General features: G+C 37.8%; 2 protein-coding genes and 1 long non-coding RNA gene across 8 annotated transcripts in view; 1 reads left to right on the plus strand and 2 right to left on the minus strand.

Moving 5' to 3' along the window:
- Positions 1-17,214, plus strand: part of LOC149570287 (D-aminoacid aminotransferase-like PLP-dependent enzymes superfamily protein) — a 137,528-nt gene that overhangs the window by 80,400 nt on the left and 39,914 nt on the right. For 3 of the 6 annotated variants that reach the window (XR_016362912.1, XR_016362911.1, XM_089822921.1), the window contains exon 5: positions 4,780-4,863. The exons of the other annotated variants lie outside the window; for them this stretch is intronic. Coding sequence is in view for 1 of the 3 variants with exons in the window: in XM_089822921.1 (XP_089679047.1) it covers positions 4,780-4,863 (84 nt within the window). In the remaining 2 variants the exon portion in view is untranslated. The remainder of the gene's footprint in view (positions 1-4,779; positions 4,864-17,214) is intronic. 6 annotated transcript variants of the gene reach the window in all.
- Positions 9,071-13,508, minus strand: LOC149570288 (uncharacterized). Its single transcript, XM_089823437.1, has 6 exons — positions 13,298-13,508; positions 12,759-13,159; positions 12,326-12,604; positions 11,523-11,711; positions 10,364-10,429; positions 9,071-9,448 (listed from the first exon to the last, which is right to left on the minus strand). Exons 1-6 carry the CDS (start codon positions 13,398-13,400, stop codon positions 9,071-9,073), a joined length of 1,416 nt encoding a protein of 471 aa, XP_089679563.1. The 5' UTR covers positions 13,401-13,508.
- Positions 13,604-14,427, minus strand: LOC149570289 (uncharacterized). Its single transcript, XR_016363037.1, has 3 exons — positions 13,954-14,427; positions 13,655-13,815; positions 13,604-13,620 (listed from the first exon to the last, which is right to left on the minus strand). It is a non-coding gene; the product is annotated as an uncharacterized LOC149570289 (long non-coding RNA).

Below are 17,214 nucleotides of genomic sequence, written 5' to 3' on the forward strand. Positions count from 1 at the left end.
TTAGCATCTCCTTGATGGCTTGGCTTCCTTCTGTGACTCAAGACAACTCACGGTTAACTTGGGTAAGACCCAGGTTAATGTCTTCAACTATTTGAAGACCTTCCATTTGCACTTTTCCCAAGGTGAGGAGATCAAACTCTCATGTACTTACACTTACTGAGGCATCTAATTGTCGAGACTCCGTTTAGTATGAGACTGACCAACAACCCTAGGTTAACAATGGCTTGGGCTCCCTTGCCCTATTGGAGAGATAGTGCTTCCAACATCACTTTCAATTTACTACGTCCAAGATGTCTCTTATGGACTCTTTGATCAAACCGATTGTTCTTTATGGCTTTGTAGTTTGGGGTCCTCCCTCGTGGCTTTTCAATGGGCTTTTGTTGAGCGTGTTTAGACTCTTCTCCTTTAGCACATTATTAGGTGTCACTAGATTACCCTTACTAGTGTCATTTTGGCCGAGTTTGGGGCTCACCACCCCTTTAAACTCAGTACTATCTTTGACTTGACCTGGTTTCCTCTCCGACTTCGGGGGTTTGCAGACTTTGTTAAGGGTCGACACACATATTTTTACTTGGCCTATCGCTCTTGAGAGGCGATTGTAGTGTTTGATGTCACTAGTAGGGCCCGATGTTGGTATGCTTAGGCCAATGCTCATCTTGGGTCGGTGGGCATAGATATTGCTCATCTCCCTCCCTCCCAGTACTCGCTAGATGCCCCTTCTCATCTCCTTCCTACGTAGTCAGAGATGAACGAGCACATTAGGATGGACATCTACAACAGGTATATCCACACGACTTGGGTCGTGAAGAGCACACGATTGTATTGAGAGGGGGTGAATTTAAAACTTTCTATCCGCACAATTGCTTTAATAACTTCAAATTATGAAATTAACAATTATCCACTTGAACCACAATAACACAGATTTATGTGGAAACCTAATGCGGAAAAAACCACGGCAAATGATTGCTTTTGATATATAAATTTGATCTTTTACAATGATTTGTAGGCTACGAGGCTACGACCTACTAGAGGCTACAACCTCTATGTTTATGAGCATGTTTATGAGCATTGATTCACTGGAAGCTCAACTCCCACTCTTTGCAGGCACTGACCTACTAGAAGCACCAACCCGCTGCGCACAAATTTCTTTTCCACCATTGCAATATTGCTATCATTGCCAATTTAAAACATTCTATCCAAACAATTGCTTTAATAACTTCAAATTATGAAATCAACAAATATTGAATTATCCACTTGAATACAATAACACAAAGATTTACATGGAAACCCAATGCGGAAAAAACCACAGCAAATAATTGCTTTTGATATATAAATTTGATCTTTTACAATGATTTGTAGGCTATGACCTACTAGAGGCTACAACCTCTATGTTTATGAGCATTGACTCACTGGAAGCTCCAACTCCCACTCTTCGCAGGCACCGACCTATTGGAAGCACCAAACCAATGCACACAAATCTCTTTTCCACCATTGCGATATTGCTATCTTCAACTGATGATGGACACTATGTAGCTCTAACTTCGAAGTCAAGTAATCACCTTTCACTTTTCTTCTTGCTCTTCCTTATATCCTTCTAAATATTTATTTATGTATCAGATGAAAATCTGATTATTTAATAACATCCATTCGACATTAACTCTGCTCTCTATATATGGATATCAGATTTAAAAAAATCTGAATATTTATATTCTTTTATACTTATTTCTTTTATCTTGTCCCTTCTTTTCACATCCAACTTCTAATGCACCACTTACTCTTTCTTCTTCTTACTTCATATTGTTCACTCCGTATTTTATTACTGATTTTCCCTTCTTTTTTTCTTCACTCACATCTCTGTTATATTTCGAAATGTCTCTACTTTTTGCACACAATATATTTTCTTATTAATATCTCTTTGTTCCAAATAGTCACGTCTATTAGCAAAAGAGATGTCTGATGGTCTCAACCTTTTAATCACACCTCTATATTGTCAGTTAGTTCCATTACTTATGTGTGATCAATTCTTAAACTAATAGTACGAGTATAATCTCTTTAAAAGTAATTGCAACCTCTTTGAAACACAATTATTTCTTCCACATCGCTAACTACACATTCAGATCACGGTAAAAGCCAACCGCAGATGCTTCTCTCCATACTCTCTGAATGCTGCCCTTTATATTTGTTCAATGATGGCCCGTGCATTTGATATCACCTTGGCTTCTTTGGGAGACTTTGAAAGATATTTTTAATTCTTTACAAATTTGGTGACCTGGATTCTATGCAGCAGATTAAACTATTTGGTTAGGCCCATGTCAGATACCTCACACAATCTTCTTCACTGTATTTGGGGTGTGCAATACTCGTCATTCTCTTAACAATATTAAATTGTGTAGCATATCTTGGCCTTTTGAATATTTTATACCTACATTGTCACAAGAGCTTTTAATTTTGCAGCTTGATGCCATCCATCATTCAATCGACATTGTATTATTTTTCCGATAACATCACATGAATTTCCATTGCTGAAATTCTATTTGCGTTTGCAGACTTTATATACTGTGGTGTCTGATATAGAGGTCTTAATCATATGTATAATCTGAGTCACAGTCTTCAAAAGAAATCAAAGTTGGTGACTTCCAATAGTACCAGTGTCATCCTTATATATGTTATTTTCTATCAAAGCTTCCTTGTATATTTATTCTGTTTGAACTCTAGGTCAGTCTTGTGCTTTGTCTTTCGAATACAATCGTATTTAGTTTCTTAATGCTCGAACGGTATGCGTACTCGGTAAATGACAAATCATCATGTCATACGGATTCACCTTGTCTGTCTAAGCACCATTATATGTGCAAACTTGCCAATTCATGATCTTGCCTCTTTACGGCATCTCTTAATCGTCACATAGCGACTCCTGTCACATGTCAAAAATTATAATTGCTACCACCATTGCAGCACCATACCATTGCTTTCAAAACTTTCCAGCATATTGTTGCTGTTGTATTCTTTTGTATTTGAACTCATATGCTGATTGGGAGACTCGTATGTTCTTTTACAATTGTCTTCTTAATCTTGTTTGATGATCATGATTGCCGTTTTACTTGCCTCTGTCTCTATACATACATCGCTTGAATAGAGGCTTTGTTCATACATCACTCACCACAAAAATATCACTGCTAAGATTCTATTGGACCTCCAAAATGTATTCAATACAGCTTCCATATACGTTTTTAGATGCTAAGATTGTCAATAGCATTTTTCTTTGACTTATATTGCTTCCAAATGAATTTGCTTGCCTTCTAAAATGTTTACTGTTTACTGTCACAGGTAAACAGGTTTAATTCATAATAGAAAAGCAAGGAATGTAACACAGAGTTTCATAGAACTGAACTACTGATTCCATTAATGTTCATGACAATACAATATGAGATAATGTACTTCTAATTGCTATCTAATGCCTCTCAAGTGGTGTAAATATAGTACCCGAAGGGGTGCGACTCAACTGTTGTGTCCTAACTACCTTTGGAACTGAACAACTTACACACTTTATCTAGTACTATCCCTGAAGGTTACAAACTATTCCCAAAGGTTACAATTATTCCTGATAACATCATCCCCCACTAAAAAGAAAGTCGTTTCCTAACAACAAATACACAATAGGGACAATGCTGAATACATATATGAAAGACAAGTTAAGAAAAGTCCATTAAGTCTACAACCCTCGTTCCTCTAATGATAAATTTTCAATTTCAAACCATTAACTGGATCTTCTATCTCCCGTCCGTGGAGAGTCCATAGCTTAATGGCTCCATTGTCGCCAATTTCTCGTACTTTGTAGGGTCCTAACCATTTCACCGTAAACATGCTGGGTTTAATCTCATTACGCCCATTGTAATTTAACACCAACTACCCAGGCTGAAACCTTGTCCTCTTAAGATGTTTATCATGCAATGCTTTACGATGAGTTTGTGCTACCCCAGTTGCCCATTGCGCCATTAGCCGTCGTTTGTTTAGCTTGTTCAGCCTATACAATCTCTCCTGAAGACTTTCCATATTGCCAAGTCCATTGTCAATCACTATTTAGAGGCTTGGAACCATAAATTTTGTTGGCACTACTACTTCTTGCCCGAACATTAGTTGGAATGGTGTTTGTCCTGTTGTGACTTTGCACATTGTGTGGTACGCCCAAACTGTTGATGGCAACTTCTCTTCCCAATCGACTTACTCTACCCTGCATGACTTGTAGATGACCGACACTAAGATTTTGTCCGTTGCCTCCGCCTGGCCTTGGTCCTCGGATAATATGGGCTCGACAGAGAGGCTCGACAGAGAGTGAATTTTTTTGAACTTGGTTGTGAGCAATCGAATCATAGGATTGACGAAGTGACCTCCCCTGTCATTGGTCAACTAAATAGGGATGTTGTTACATCCCAAATTTTACCCTAATTTTTAATTTGATCATAACTATTGGTTTAACGAATTATTTCTTTTCCTAATCATGTGAAACGGGTTAGTTAATTATATACGTTGTATCAACTGTTAACAGATTATTTATCGTCTTGATCATGTGAAATGAGTTAGTTAATTATATACATTGTACCAACTGATAATGAATTATTTCTTTCATGATCATGTGAAATGAGTTAGTTATTATAGACATTGATGAAATAACCAGTAATCTATAACTGTCATTAGATGATTAACAATTGTTTGATTTTAATTAACGATCAATATATTTTGAATTAATGTGTTGGTGAGAATGTTTTGCTTGGGTGATTGCAGGAGAAGACTGAAGAGAGAGGAAGCATTGCTAAACGGGATCATCGGAATGGGATGGTCATTTGGTTTAGTCATCAGGATCGACAGGTATAACCTAAGACTTCCTTGGAAAGGATACGAAGACTTGACCACAAGTTACATTATGGACCGCATGAGCTATTAGGAAAACAATATAATAAAAACATAAAATAATCTAAATTAAAATATAATTCATACCTTTAGAGATTTATTATTGAATTTTCTTATTTTATCATTATTACAAACCCTTTTTTATGAACACATATATATAAAAATGAAATGGCACCAATAAATTATAATAATATAATCTAATGATGTCACCTCATCAATATACATACGTGAACGTATATAAGAGCATATAATAATAATAAAATGAAAATTTAAACTCTTCAACTCCTTATTTCTTTTCCCTCTTTATTTATCTCCTTTTTAATTTGAATTTATGATGTATCCGAAGAGTCTTCTTGGTAACCAATGGTAGCCGAGTAGTCATGGCTGCCCATTAAAAGAATACCATGAATCGATTTGGGAACAACTTCTTTTCCTTCTGCATTTTTTTCTCAATCTCTCTTTCCCATCTGCTCCTTTTTCTTTTCAAGCCGAGTAAGAACAATCTCAGAAATATATAACCATTCAAAAGTTCTTAATTCTAAATTATGCCTTTCTCCCTTCAAATCTATCAATGATAGGAGTTCAGAGGAAAGAGATACACAACGGGTGACCAAGAATTCTGGCCGCAGAAGGAAGAAAGCCGATATTGTTTGCAGGTCACATGCTTTTCCTTGCTAAGTCCAAACCAACTTTGGTCGGCTTTCTTGACTTTCTCTTTTTGAATATCATACCAAGAAATCAGTGTTTTGTTTCAAAACGTTTACCTTTGAATATTTGTTGCTGCTGTATAATATAAACAGTGGACTGAATGGAAAGTGTATTCTGATACATATCTTCCAACCTATCATCCATAGTCGGAATTTCATACAAACCGATACCTTGCTAGTACATTGGGACCCCTTTTTGAATTTCATCGTGTAACCATGGGATTGTTGCAATTTTGAATTCAATGATTGAAAACTTAATTGAATTTACATGAATTAATATGAATGCAAGTGTTATCATTCAGAGTATCTGCAACACCAAGGAAATCACCGGCAAAGAAGCCATGAATGGTGAAGAGGTGTAAAATAAATAGAATGATCATAATCTTTCAAACACCTAGGATTCATCGGCAAAGGAGCCATGAATGGTGAAGAGGTGGAGATAACCTGCAAGAACCAAGAATGAGATCAGATATAAATAACTAGGTAAAGAAAACACATAATAGCTCATGCATGTCCTGATAGTGAAATTTGTTATCAAGTCGAGTGGTGGAGATCGAGTTTACGAACCCAAATGGAAATCCTTGGCCAAGGTAGCTATAGGCATATGTGCCAATCATGAGATCTTTTTGTTTGTCCTTTGCCGTAGGTTATATAGGTATAACTGATGGGGCACTCAAACCACTACATCCCAAGCTCGATCCCGAGGTAGGGAGGGTCGTTCTATTATGTTACAATGTGTGGGGGTAAGTATGGTCCGAGGTTGGGAGGTTAAGCCTATGTCAATGCTTCTCCTCTCACCAATGCCAAGGCTTGAACAACATGATAAAGGGATTCCTCCATTATTTTTGTATGTTTTCTTATGCACTTTTACTTTTAAATTCATAGAAGATTAAATAGACAGTTTAATTTTCTAATAGCATAAATTGAATGAATATGTTAGTTGATATAGAAGATAGTTGTTACTTTATTTTCAGTTGAACATGTTATCAATTAGTAATGGTTAAAATGTTATCAATGTATTCATTTATTATTTCGTTATATCCATTGTATATGATTTGCAGTTAGAATAGAAAACAGGTACTTTGTCATAGTTAAATTTAGTTAATGGAAGTCATTGTCACGTGAAATGGAATCAGTTACTTATCAGATAATTAGGTGTTTTAAATTGTTTATGGAAATTCGTTTGTTACAGATGCCATAACACGTGATGATCTGCTCATAAATAAACTTCGTCATGCTTATGACCAAGTTGTCGGGCAACGCTCGTGCATCCACCCACTTCGTCAGATATTCAGTTGCTACCACAATGTAGCGGCATCTCCGAGTCCTACTTGGCTTGAGGGGGCCCATGAAATCTAAACCTCACCGTTCGAACAATTCCTAGGCATGTGATGGATTGAGCAGCATAAAATCTCATTTCAACAATTTACCTGCATGCTGGCAAGTGTCACAGCTGTCCCCCCACTCTTTGGCATCATTGTATAGCGTAGGCCACCATTGCCCCGCCAGAAATACTTTCCTTTATGTCGTGTTCGGTCCCGTATGCCCTCCTGTCGAGCCTTCATGGGCTTCCCCAAGGACACTTTGTACTTCCTCCTCCATGACACATCTTCTCAATACTTGGTCTAGCCCATTTTGTACAATAGACCATTAATCAGCTAAAACGTTTTGCCTCTTAGTGCCAAATTCTGTCATTCACCTGGTGGCATCTCCCTAGGGAATTGTGAAGTGGATAAATATTTGTCGATGCTTTTGCACCACTCCGAAAGAGTGGCTATATGAAATAAATGTGCGTCTGGAAAGTCATCATTGTCTCCTTTCGGCGGCTCCCTCGACCTGATCTGAGATTGTTGATCGGCTATAATGTGGCTCTTCCCCTGTCGTACGGTGATGGTGAATGTAAGGTCCTGGAGTAGCAACAACCATCTGCTCACCCTCCCTTGAATGATGGGTTTGTTTACCAAGTACATCAATGCCTGGTGGTCTACGTAGAATGTGAAGGGCGTTGTCAATAGGTAATGTCTAAACTTTTGTACAACATACACCATTCCTAGAGCCTCTCACTCCGTTGTGTTGTAGTTCTTCTCCACATTTGACAACAATCTACTAGTGAAGTAGATAGGATGATCCAAGCCATGATCACCCATTTGTGCAAGTGTTGCATCAATTGCAAAGTTAAACACATCCACGTGCACGAAACTCTTTATCCCAATTCAGGTATGCCAGAATTGGTGCCCCTAGCAATTTCGTCTTCAATTCCTTAAAGGAGGTTTCTTGCTTCATACCCCAAACATAGAGTTCCCCTTTTCTTGTCAACCTGTCGAGGGGGCATGAAACTTGAGTGAAGTTCTTTATGAACCTCTTATAATATCCAATGTGGCCTAAGAAGGATTTGACTCCACTAATGTCGATTGGTGCTTCCATCTCCACTATCATGCATATCTTGTTTAAATCAGTTTTGAGTCTCGTCTTACATACAGTGTTCCCCAACAACTTAACTTGGGGTACCATGAATCGACATTTCTTCGGGTTCAACGCCAGCTTGGCCCGACGACATCTTTCCATGAACTCCTCGAGTGTTGCCAAATGCGTGTCTTGTCCACTGAAGATAGACCAATCATCCAAGAATGCACAAGTTTTGTATGAACATTTTATCAAAGATATAAAGAATTATTCTTTGGAAGGTTGGTGCATTGCACAAACTGAAGAGCATCCAGTTATATGCATAGACACCATCCTCTACCATAAAAGTGGTCTCAACTTATCCTCATCCACACTTGATATCGGGTTATAACTAGAGAACCGTCCATAAATGAGTACATTTTGTGTCCAACAACTTCTTCAAGTACTGTATTCGTAAACGGGATAGGGAAGGGGTCTTTTATAGTGATAACATTCAAGTAGCAAAAACCGACACAGATCCTAATCTGGTTTGCCTCCTTTTTCAATGATATCACAATGGGCGAGACTTATTCACTTGTCTCAACTTGAAATATGATTCCTGCCTCCAGCATGCGTTGGATCTCTTCATGAACCCTAGCTGGATAATTCTTGTTCATCCTATACGGTCTCTTCTGCACAAGTACTACACCAAGCACTAAGAGTATCTGGTGTACGCACAACTCAGGTGGTACACCCTTTAGGTCCTTGTAACTCCAGGCAAACACATCTTTGTACTCCATGAAGATTTTGAATGTTGCCGCCTTCAACACAGGATCCCAATTACCGCCAACCAATTTGTTGCACGAGCTCTCTTCGTGCCTGAGATTCGTAACCTGTATAGATGGCTCTTCGTACTTGATTTGTTTCCCTGCATCAAAGTTATGAGCAAGACTTCCATTCACCCAAGCTTCTCCTTTGTACTCCCCAAACTCTGGGGAAAACACCTCCTCTTCTTCATTCATTCCTTCCACTCCTAGCATGCTGCAACTCGGAAATAACTCGTAATCTTCCATTTGCTAATGGAAAAGTCTGTTTAAGGAATCCAAGTCATCTTCCAAACATCTTTCAAGTTCTAGCACGCCTTCATCATTAGGCTCCATCTGATCTCTTCCCTCGTCCCTTCCACCAAATTGTTTGTCGGATTCAGATTCCGAAGCCATCTCCTCACTCACCATTTGTGTACGAAGGTCGATAATAAACTTCCTTCCGTTGTTCTCCAATGAAAGCTTGTTTTTCTTCCAATTGTGGTTTGCCCTTGTTGCTACTAGCCATCCCCTTTCGAGAATGACATCATACCCCCTTTTCAATGGAATCACGGCGAAATCTAGCACAAATGGCTGAGTTCCAATGGTGACTGGTTGTGCCAACAATGTTCCCTTTGGTTTGATTCCATGCTGGTCTCCACCGAGTAAGTTTAAGGTTGGGGGCCACAAGGTAGATTTCTTGTTACATCCCAAATTTTTGACCTAATTTTAAACTTGCTCATAACTGTTGGATTTAATGGATTTTTCTTTCATGATCATGTCAAGTAGGTAGTTATTTATATCCATTGTATTAACTATTAATGAAGATGGTCGTTAACCATTAACTGTTATATGATGTTAGCAATTGCTTGATTTTGGAATTATGATTAATAATTTGAAGTCTTTTAAATGTTTATATGAAAATTATTATAGAATTGTTAATATGGCGGAAGTGTTTTCATGGGTGATTGTAGGAGAAGATGAAGGGGGGGAGCATTGCTAAACGGGATCATCGGAATGGGATGCTCGCTTAGTTCAATCATCAAGATTGACGGGTATGACCTTAAACTTCTTTGGTAAGGACCCAACGACTTGAACACAGGATACATTTGTGGGACCCAGATGAGCTATTAAATAAATAATCTAAGAAAACATAAAATAATCTAGTTAAAATATAAAACGTACCTTAAAGGATTTTAAATGATCTTTCATCATATTATTATAAAATATATGTATATACATACATATAGATATAAAAATGAAATGGCACCATTATATTATAATAACTTAATAAAATGATGTCACCTCATTGATATATTTTCATGAACGTATGTAAGTATATTATAACAATAATCAAATTATAATTTTCCAACTCTTTCTTCCATCCTTTTTATTTTTCCTTTCTTTTTTATTGTAACCGATTTAACACTTGGCAAAATTAAATTGACAAATAATCTTTTAAGTTTGTGGAAGCCAAGAAGTCACGACCATTCTTCTTATTTGAAGCCGTGTGTAGAAGGCGGATACTACATATTCACACCTAACTTCCTGTATGCTTTGACTTACATCTTTCCAGTATTTTCTTCCGCCCTTCATCACATCTGATTTCATATTTCTGCTTGTGACGATTCCCTACAATACCATTTTTAAAGCTTTGTTCAACCAGCCCATATTGTACTCCCTATTGTACAAGTATTCTTGCTAAGGATAAAAGTTTATATGCATCGTGGTGACGTCTTCAAGCAACTGGAGGGAAACTGATTTCAAATCAATTTGCAAGTTTTCAGACAACTCCAAATTCTTATCAGGTCATGAGTTATCATTTCAGATTTTGATATTCCAATGTTTTATTTCAATTTTTGTAGTAGTCGGCTAGGCTCAAAAACTTCCTTCTTATCCATGATCACATTATAAGCTTGCTGAATAATCCATGTCATTGATAATGACTGGTGAAGAGGTGGAAAGAGTGGATTGCTCATAATTTTCCAAAACACCTGGGATTCACCGATTGTATAGCCATGAATGGTGAAGAGGTGGAATGAATCTGCAAGAAAGCAAAAGAGAAATCAGACATGATTAAATAAATTAAATTAAACATACTTAATAGCTCATGCTCATCCCTGTAATGAAACCTGTTGTCAAGTCGAGTGGTGGTGATCGAGTCGATGAACCCATCTGAAATCCTTGGCCAAGGTAGTTTGAAGCAATGTAACGAGACTCGGACTCGACTCGGACTCGGCAAGGGTAACTTGACTCGTGACTCGGCTCTGCAGTGACCCATTATTGAATAAAGCTTAAAGACACAATAACATCATTAAATAGAAGATAATTTGATCATAATGCACATGCCACATACTTGAAGTTAAAAACTTAAAACTTAAAAGTCAAACATCGATTACATATTTACAATACTACAAACTACAAAGTTACAATCTTACAAAGGTAAATTGCTAAAAGTAAATACTATATTACTAGTAATTAAAGTCAAACTAAGATAAATCCATGCAAACCATCAAAATGTATATGTATTATCATTTATGCATTATGAAATCCAACACATCAAGATTCAATAGTCATCATCAAATTCAAATGTTCCAAATGCTGATCATATATTAAGTTACTGTTAAACTGTTAAACAAAAAGTTAAAACAAGACTATAAGTCTACAGCTATGGCTCCTAGTCGGAGTCCTCATCATCATCGTCATTCTCATCCTCATCCCCAACCTCAGCTTCAACCTTAGGCTCAGGCTCAGTATAATCTACAAAATGCCTCTTAGTAAGGCGTCTAAGGTTCGTCATGGATGTCTCAGTAGCCATAGCATCAACTCGTGAGGTGCCTCTAGGATCAACTGTACTCTCTGCCTCTGGCTCTGCCAATGTCTGTGAGCTGCCACTAGGAACAACTGGAGCTCTCTGGTCCTCTGCTGCCATAGCCACAGCCTTAGCCTGGCCCTCTCTATCTGCCTGGTCAAGCCACTGTAGGTCCTCATCATCAAAGACAGGATCAGTAGCCTCAGTGATGCAATCAGACTCTGGATCAACCTCCTCTAGAGTAATCGAAGAGGTGTCACTATCCAAAATCTCTGATCCTAATGCGCAGGTTGTAGTGCACAAAGACTAGACTATTCATTTTTTGCACAGACAACCTGTTACGCCTCTTCCAGTGGATGTGCTCGAACATGCTCCAGTTGCGCTCACATCCAAAAGTGCTACTTGGCTGGCTCAAAATGCGGATGGCGATTTGCTGAAGGTTTTTGGTTGAAAGCTTAAACATTTGCCACCATCTATCTGAATTTTGAAAAAAGGAAAACAAAAAAATATTAGTCTCATTTCAAAATTTGAACTTTAAGTTTAAAGCTAGAAATTTATAAACTAGATTGTATAAGGCTTAAGCTGCAATCCTTACTTGGCTGCAATTTTGTACGACCTTCTTTGCAAATTTGACTTGAAAAAATGGGCCCCGATGCATTATTATAGGCATCCATCTCAAGCAATAAATCTGTGGGATTAGGGGACATCTTCGATACCATTGTGTATAGGCCACTAAGAACCTCCTCATCTGCCTTGAAATCATGAAGGAAACGGTATGCCAGATTGAGGTAATAGGCTGCTGCGTGGATGGGCTTATGAAGCTGATTTTGCCATCTCCTATCAATTATGTCCCAAATAGGGCCATAGTTTTTCTCAACTCCTCCATATTTGGCCTTAATAGTCTCCTTGACCCTATCCATGCCCTCATAAATGTAGCCCATAGAGGGCTTCTCGCCATCAGCAACTCGTAGGAGGGCTACAAGGGGCTTGGTGATCTACAAAACAATTAAACAAAAAAACAATTTAGTGAATGATGAAACTTTGCAAAGTTGCACAATGAAAATAAAACAAAAATATGTATGAGACAAATTAATTTATAAAATTTTAAGACTTAAGCTTTTAAAATTTAAAATTTAAATTTAAAATTACCTCCACAATCTTCGAACATGGCTCCCAAAAATCATCATCATCATAAATGCATTTTGTTGCATCTATCCCTGCAGGGCTGCTCGCAAAGGAAGAGGAACTCCATTCTGGACCAACAAACATGCACCTCAACTCTAACCTTGAACTCAGCAAGGATTTTAGTGTGATAAAGTTAGAGGCAAATCTTGTGATACCAGGACGAGCCAACTCCTTTCCCTTCGTGTATTTCCTCATAGTGCTGAGGACCAAGGCATGATTATAGATGAACTTACAAAGATTTTTGACCTTGGTAACACATGATTTCACCCATACAAGCTTGCCAATATCCTCTAACATGAGGTCGATGCAATGGGCCGCGCATGGATTCCAAAAGATTTTTGGGTGTCTCTCCATCAATAGTTTTCCTGCAGCAATTTTAAATTAGTTAGTAAACAATGAAAATTTTTGATGTATTAAAAAACTTTTAATTTTCAAAATTTAATGAAAAACTAAAACAAATTTTTTAGAAGTAGAACTTAGAAAGTTAGAAGTTCAAATTTTACCTGCAGCAACATAATTAGCTGCATTATCTGTCACCACTTGGACAACATTGTCTTCCCCCACCTCCCTTATGACCCTCAATAGTCTCACATAAGAATTTTGCATTTTTCACACATGAGGAAGCATCTATGGACCTCAAAAACATGGTGGATCCTGAAAGTGAAAATTAAACAAAATAATTATCATTCAAGAATCAAGAATCAATACTCAATAAAACAAAATTTTCGTTATTCAATAATAGTATACATTAAATTTTAGACTTCAAGAAGTAGAGCATGATGAATTACCTCCACTAGAAACAAGAAAATTTAGGAGGGTTCTGGACCTCCTGTCTATCCATCCATTTGTCATGATGGTACACCCCTTTTGGCTCCAAATCTTTTTGTGGTCCTCCAACTCAAATTTCATCTCCTCAACCATATCTAGCAAGAGGGGGCCACTCAACTCATCTTCAGTGGGGGCTTTGAACCCCGCACCACAGATGGAAACTGCATCAATCATCCCCTGCCAATAAGGAGTCCTATTACATTTATAAAAACATTTTAATTAGCATATTTCAAATTTTCAACATCAAGTTAAAAGTATAAAATTGAATATAAATTTTAAAACTTAAAACGTAAAACAATCAAATATAAATGAAGTTGAAAACTTGAAGTACCTGGCTGCTATAAATGGAATGTCGCAGAAAAACCAAAACTTGCAAATTGCTCTTACTCCAGCTTCATGTATCTCCCTATTCCAGCCCATGCTCTCAAGTGAGGGTTGTGCACCAGGAGTGGTACGCGGTACAAAAAAGTTGTCCAACTTACTAGATTTTCTGACTCTAGGACGAAGAAGAGCAGCACTACTAGAAGGGGCAGCAGCAGTAGCATCACTAGAAGTGCAAGGAATAGATGTAGAAGAAGCACGAGCAACAGAAGCACTAGGACGATAGGGGGGACGGGAAGAACCTTCTCCAACACAGCCTACTGACTAAGAAACATTTGCAGATGAGCGTGGAAGGGAACTAGAACCAATCAAAGCTAACTCTTCTAATTGTTTTTTTTTTAAATTCTTTTTCTTGTTCATATTTTTCCAAGGCTACATAACAAAAACGTTGAGCCTCAACAGATGCAGCTCCACAAGGCTCAATATCATGATCACGTAAGCCAGCAATATGGTATTTTAATCTATTTATCCCCCACTATTAATGATTTTGTAAAATAGGCATTTTGTTTGAGTTCTCTTTCTACTCGAAAATTCTATGGTGAACTTCCAACACTCATCTTTTTTGTTGCCTTTAGAGAGCTTGGGTTTTTTATCTCCAGAAGCCATTATGACTTAATTAAGGAACAATGTAAAAGTTGCTGCAATAAGACATTTTAGACCAAATATTACCATTTCAGCATTGCATTTTATGAAGATCTAAAGTAAAAAAAAAACTCATAAACAAACAAAAAAAATTCATGCAAAAAACCCATAAGCATAGACAAAAAAATCATCAAAATCTAAACAATCAATTCTTACCTCTTTCAAATGCTTTGGAAAGTGTTGAGAAGAGCTCCTATAAACTCCTTGATGATCTAAATGCAAGCTCCAATGTCACAAATGCAAGCTTTTCTCCTCCTCCTTTCAACTGGTTGCAAAACAAGAAACCTCTATTTCTCTTCTACCTCTCTCTCTCTTTCTTCTTTTCACGACAGACTGTTATGGGAGCCCTTTTAGGGTTATATGAGTGAGATATGTTAAAAAAAAACATGTAAAAAGTTATATTTTCAAGGCCCAGTTTCATGCCTGTCGCGGCCGAGTCAAGCAGGTTGGGTCACGCGAGTCACTCGGTGACTTGCGAGTCACAAGTCATTGTGACTTGGCGAGGTCAGTGCGGCTCACTGACTCGCCTGACTCACATGACTCGCCGCAAGTCACGGTACCCTGGTTTGAAGGCATGTTGGCCATCTAATGATCACTTGATGTCAGTGGTGCTAGTTATGCCAACATGTCTATTTCATAACTGTGCAGACATTCTAAACACCAAGATGCTCAGGTGGCTGGACTAAGAACATCCCAAGCCCAATCCCGAGGTAGGGAGGGCCTTTCTAATTCAATAGATGGTGTGGGGATAAGTATGGTCCGAGGTTGGGAGGTTAAGCTTATGTCAATGCTTCTCCTCTCACCAAGCTGAGGCTTGCACAACTAGCTAAAGATCGTCTGGATGATACTTGTATGTTTCTTTCCTTCTTTTCTTGATAAGCATTTACTTGTATGTGGAAAGAATAGTTAATCGATAATTCAGTTATTTTCAGATGATCGTTAATCTAGTTACTTTCAATTGATCATAAATACAGTTATTTTTAGTTGATCGTTAATTTAGTTATTTCAGTTGATCATAAATTCAATTATGTTTAATTAATCTTTAATCTAGTTATTTCAGATGATCATGGATACAGTTATCTTCAGTTAATCGTTAAACTAGTTATTTTCAGATCATCATTGATATGGTTATGGTTATTTCAGTTAATTGTTAAAACAGTTAACATCGTATGAAAAGGTTTTCAATTATCTATCAATGAATGTTGGAAATTCTTTATTTAAACTGTCTTTGTTTTCGATATGAAAAACCGTTTGTTACATATGCTATCAGAGCGCTAGGTTCAACATTGAACCTAGGGCACACTACCTTCCATATAAACCTGAAAAATTCTTAGAATAATTGTACAGGATGCAAGTACGTAAAACACCCCGCAAGGAGACTCGACATCTCATCTTCCCCTACTTAATTAAAAACATGCTAAAATTTGACTATACTTATTGCTCCATGCCCTAAGATAACGAAAATCAAAACTAGGCATTGCAACGAATGAAGAAAGAAAGAGTCAAGTGGACTCCTGCTAGTAAAGCAACATATGGGAACAAACTAATTCAGAACTGGAACGCTCATCAGGGAAACTCTCTTCTACATTTCCACAGATCTTGGATGGTGCGGGATATGTACAAATCTGAGTCAGAACTGAATGTTGAGAAGCAAGATCAGATTCCATAATGTAAATATCCTCAATATAGGAAATTTTTGTAAATAAAGCTGCCATGAATGCAGCAACAAAGTATTAAGTTAATTAAATAAATTGGTTTAATTCATGTGTTTTATGCATTTGCAAAACTCTTTTTGTTGTAGGTACACTTCAAAAAATATATAAATTTAATAAATTCACAAATTTTGTAAATTCACAGGTTGAACCAGTAAACAAACAAAATGAATGGCAACGAGAACGTTGTAGATCATGACATGGTGGCTGGTGCTTGGTTGTATGGTGCAGGTATTCAGTAATGTCGTCTTCGACTAGGGTAGTGTGTGGAGAAGGTCTTGTATTTTAATTGGAACCTCCATTTGCAATATCTGCCCTAGTGTGTTATTCTCCGCCTCTGTTTATCCGGAGGTACTTGTAGCCACATGTGAACCCCCCTTCGCTTTCATTGCCCTCTCTATTTCCTCTTTCGCCTCTCGTACTCTCTGTTTCTCTGTACAGGGATCAGGGTACATGACTTGTTTCGCCTAATTACAAGTGACTGCCAATATGCCTTCTTCTTCAATGTTGAGTAAGTTCACCTGAGGCTTTGGGCAATTGGCTTCTACATTATCTCCGAGACCACACCATCAACACAAATTTTGCAATGTGTAGTTTTTGTCGCAATCTTGGGCGAAGTGGCTCCACTGACTGCACACCCGACACTGAATCATCAGCCGACCCTTCGAGTCGTATTGTATCTAGCTTTTGTTCTCATCACCGGTTATTTAGGAACCCACCAGATGATGCATTGTTTGTTTGCTGGTTGGTGGTGGCTCCCCCAAAGGTAGATGGTTGTTCTTGGGTGAAAAGCACTTGTGACCCTCTCGTCTTTAAGTTATACGGGTAGTCCTTGGTGGAATGGCCCATCAACTAGC

This window comes from Cupressus sempervirens, chromosome 3 (genome assembly GCF_028749045.1).
Source record: "Cupressus sempervirens isolate cs-2001-9-10 chromosome 3, ASM2874904v1, whole genome shotgun sequence".
NCBI classification, from domain to species: domain Eukaryota; kingdom Viridiplantae; phylum Streptophyta; class Pinopsida; order Cupressales; family Cupressaceae; genus Cupressus; species Cupressus sempervirens.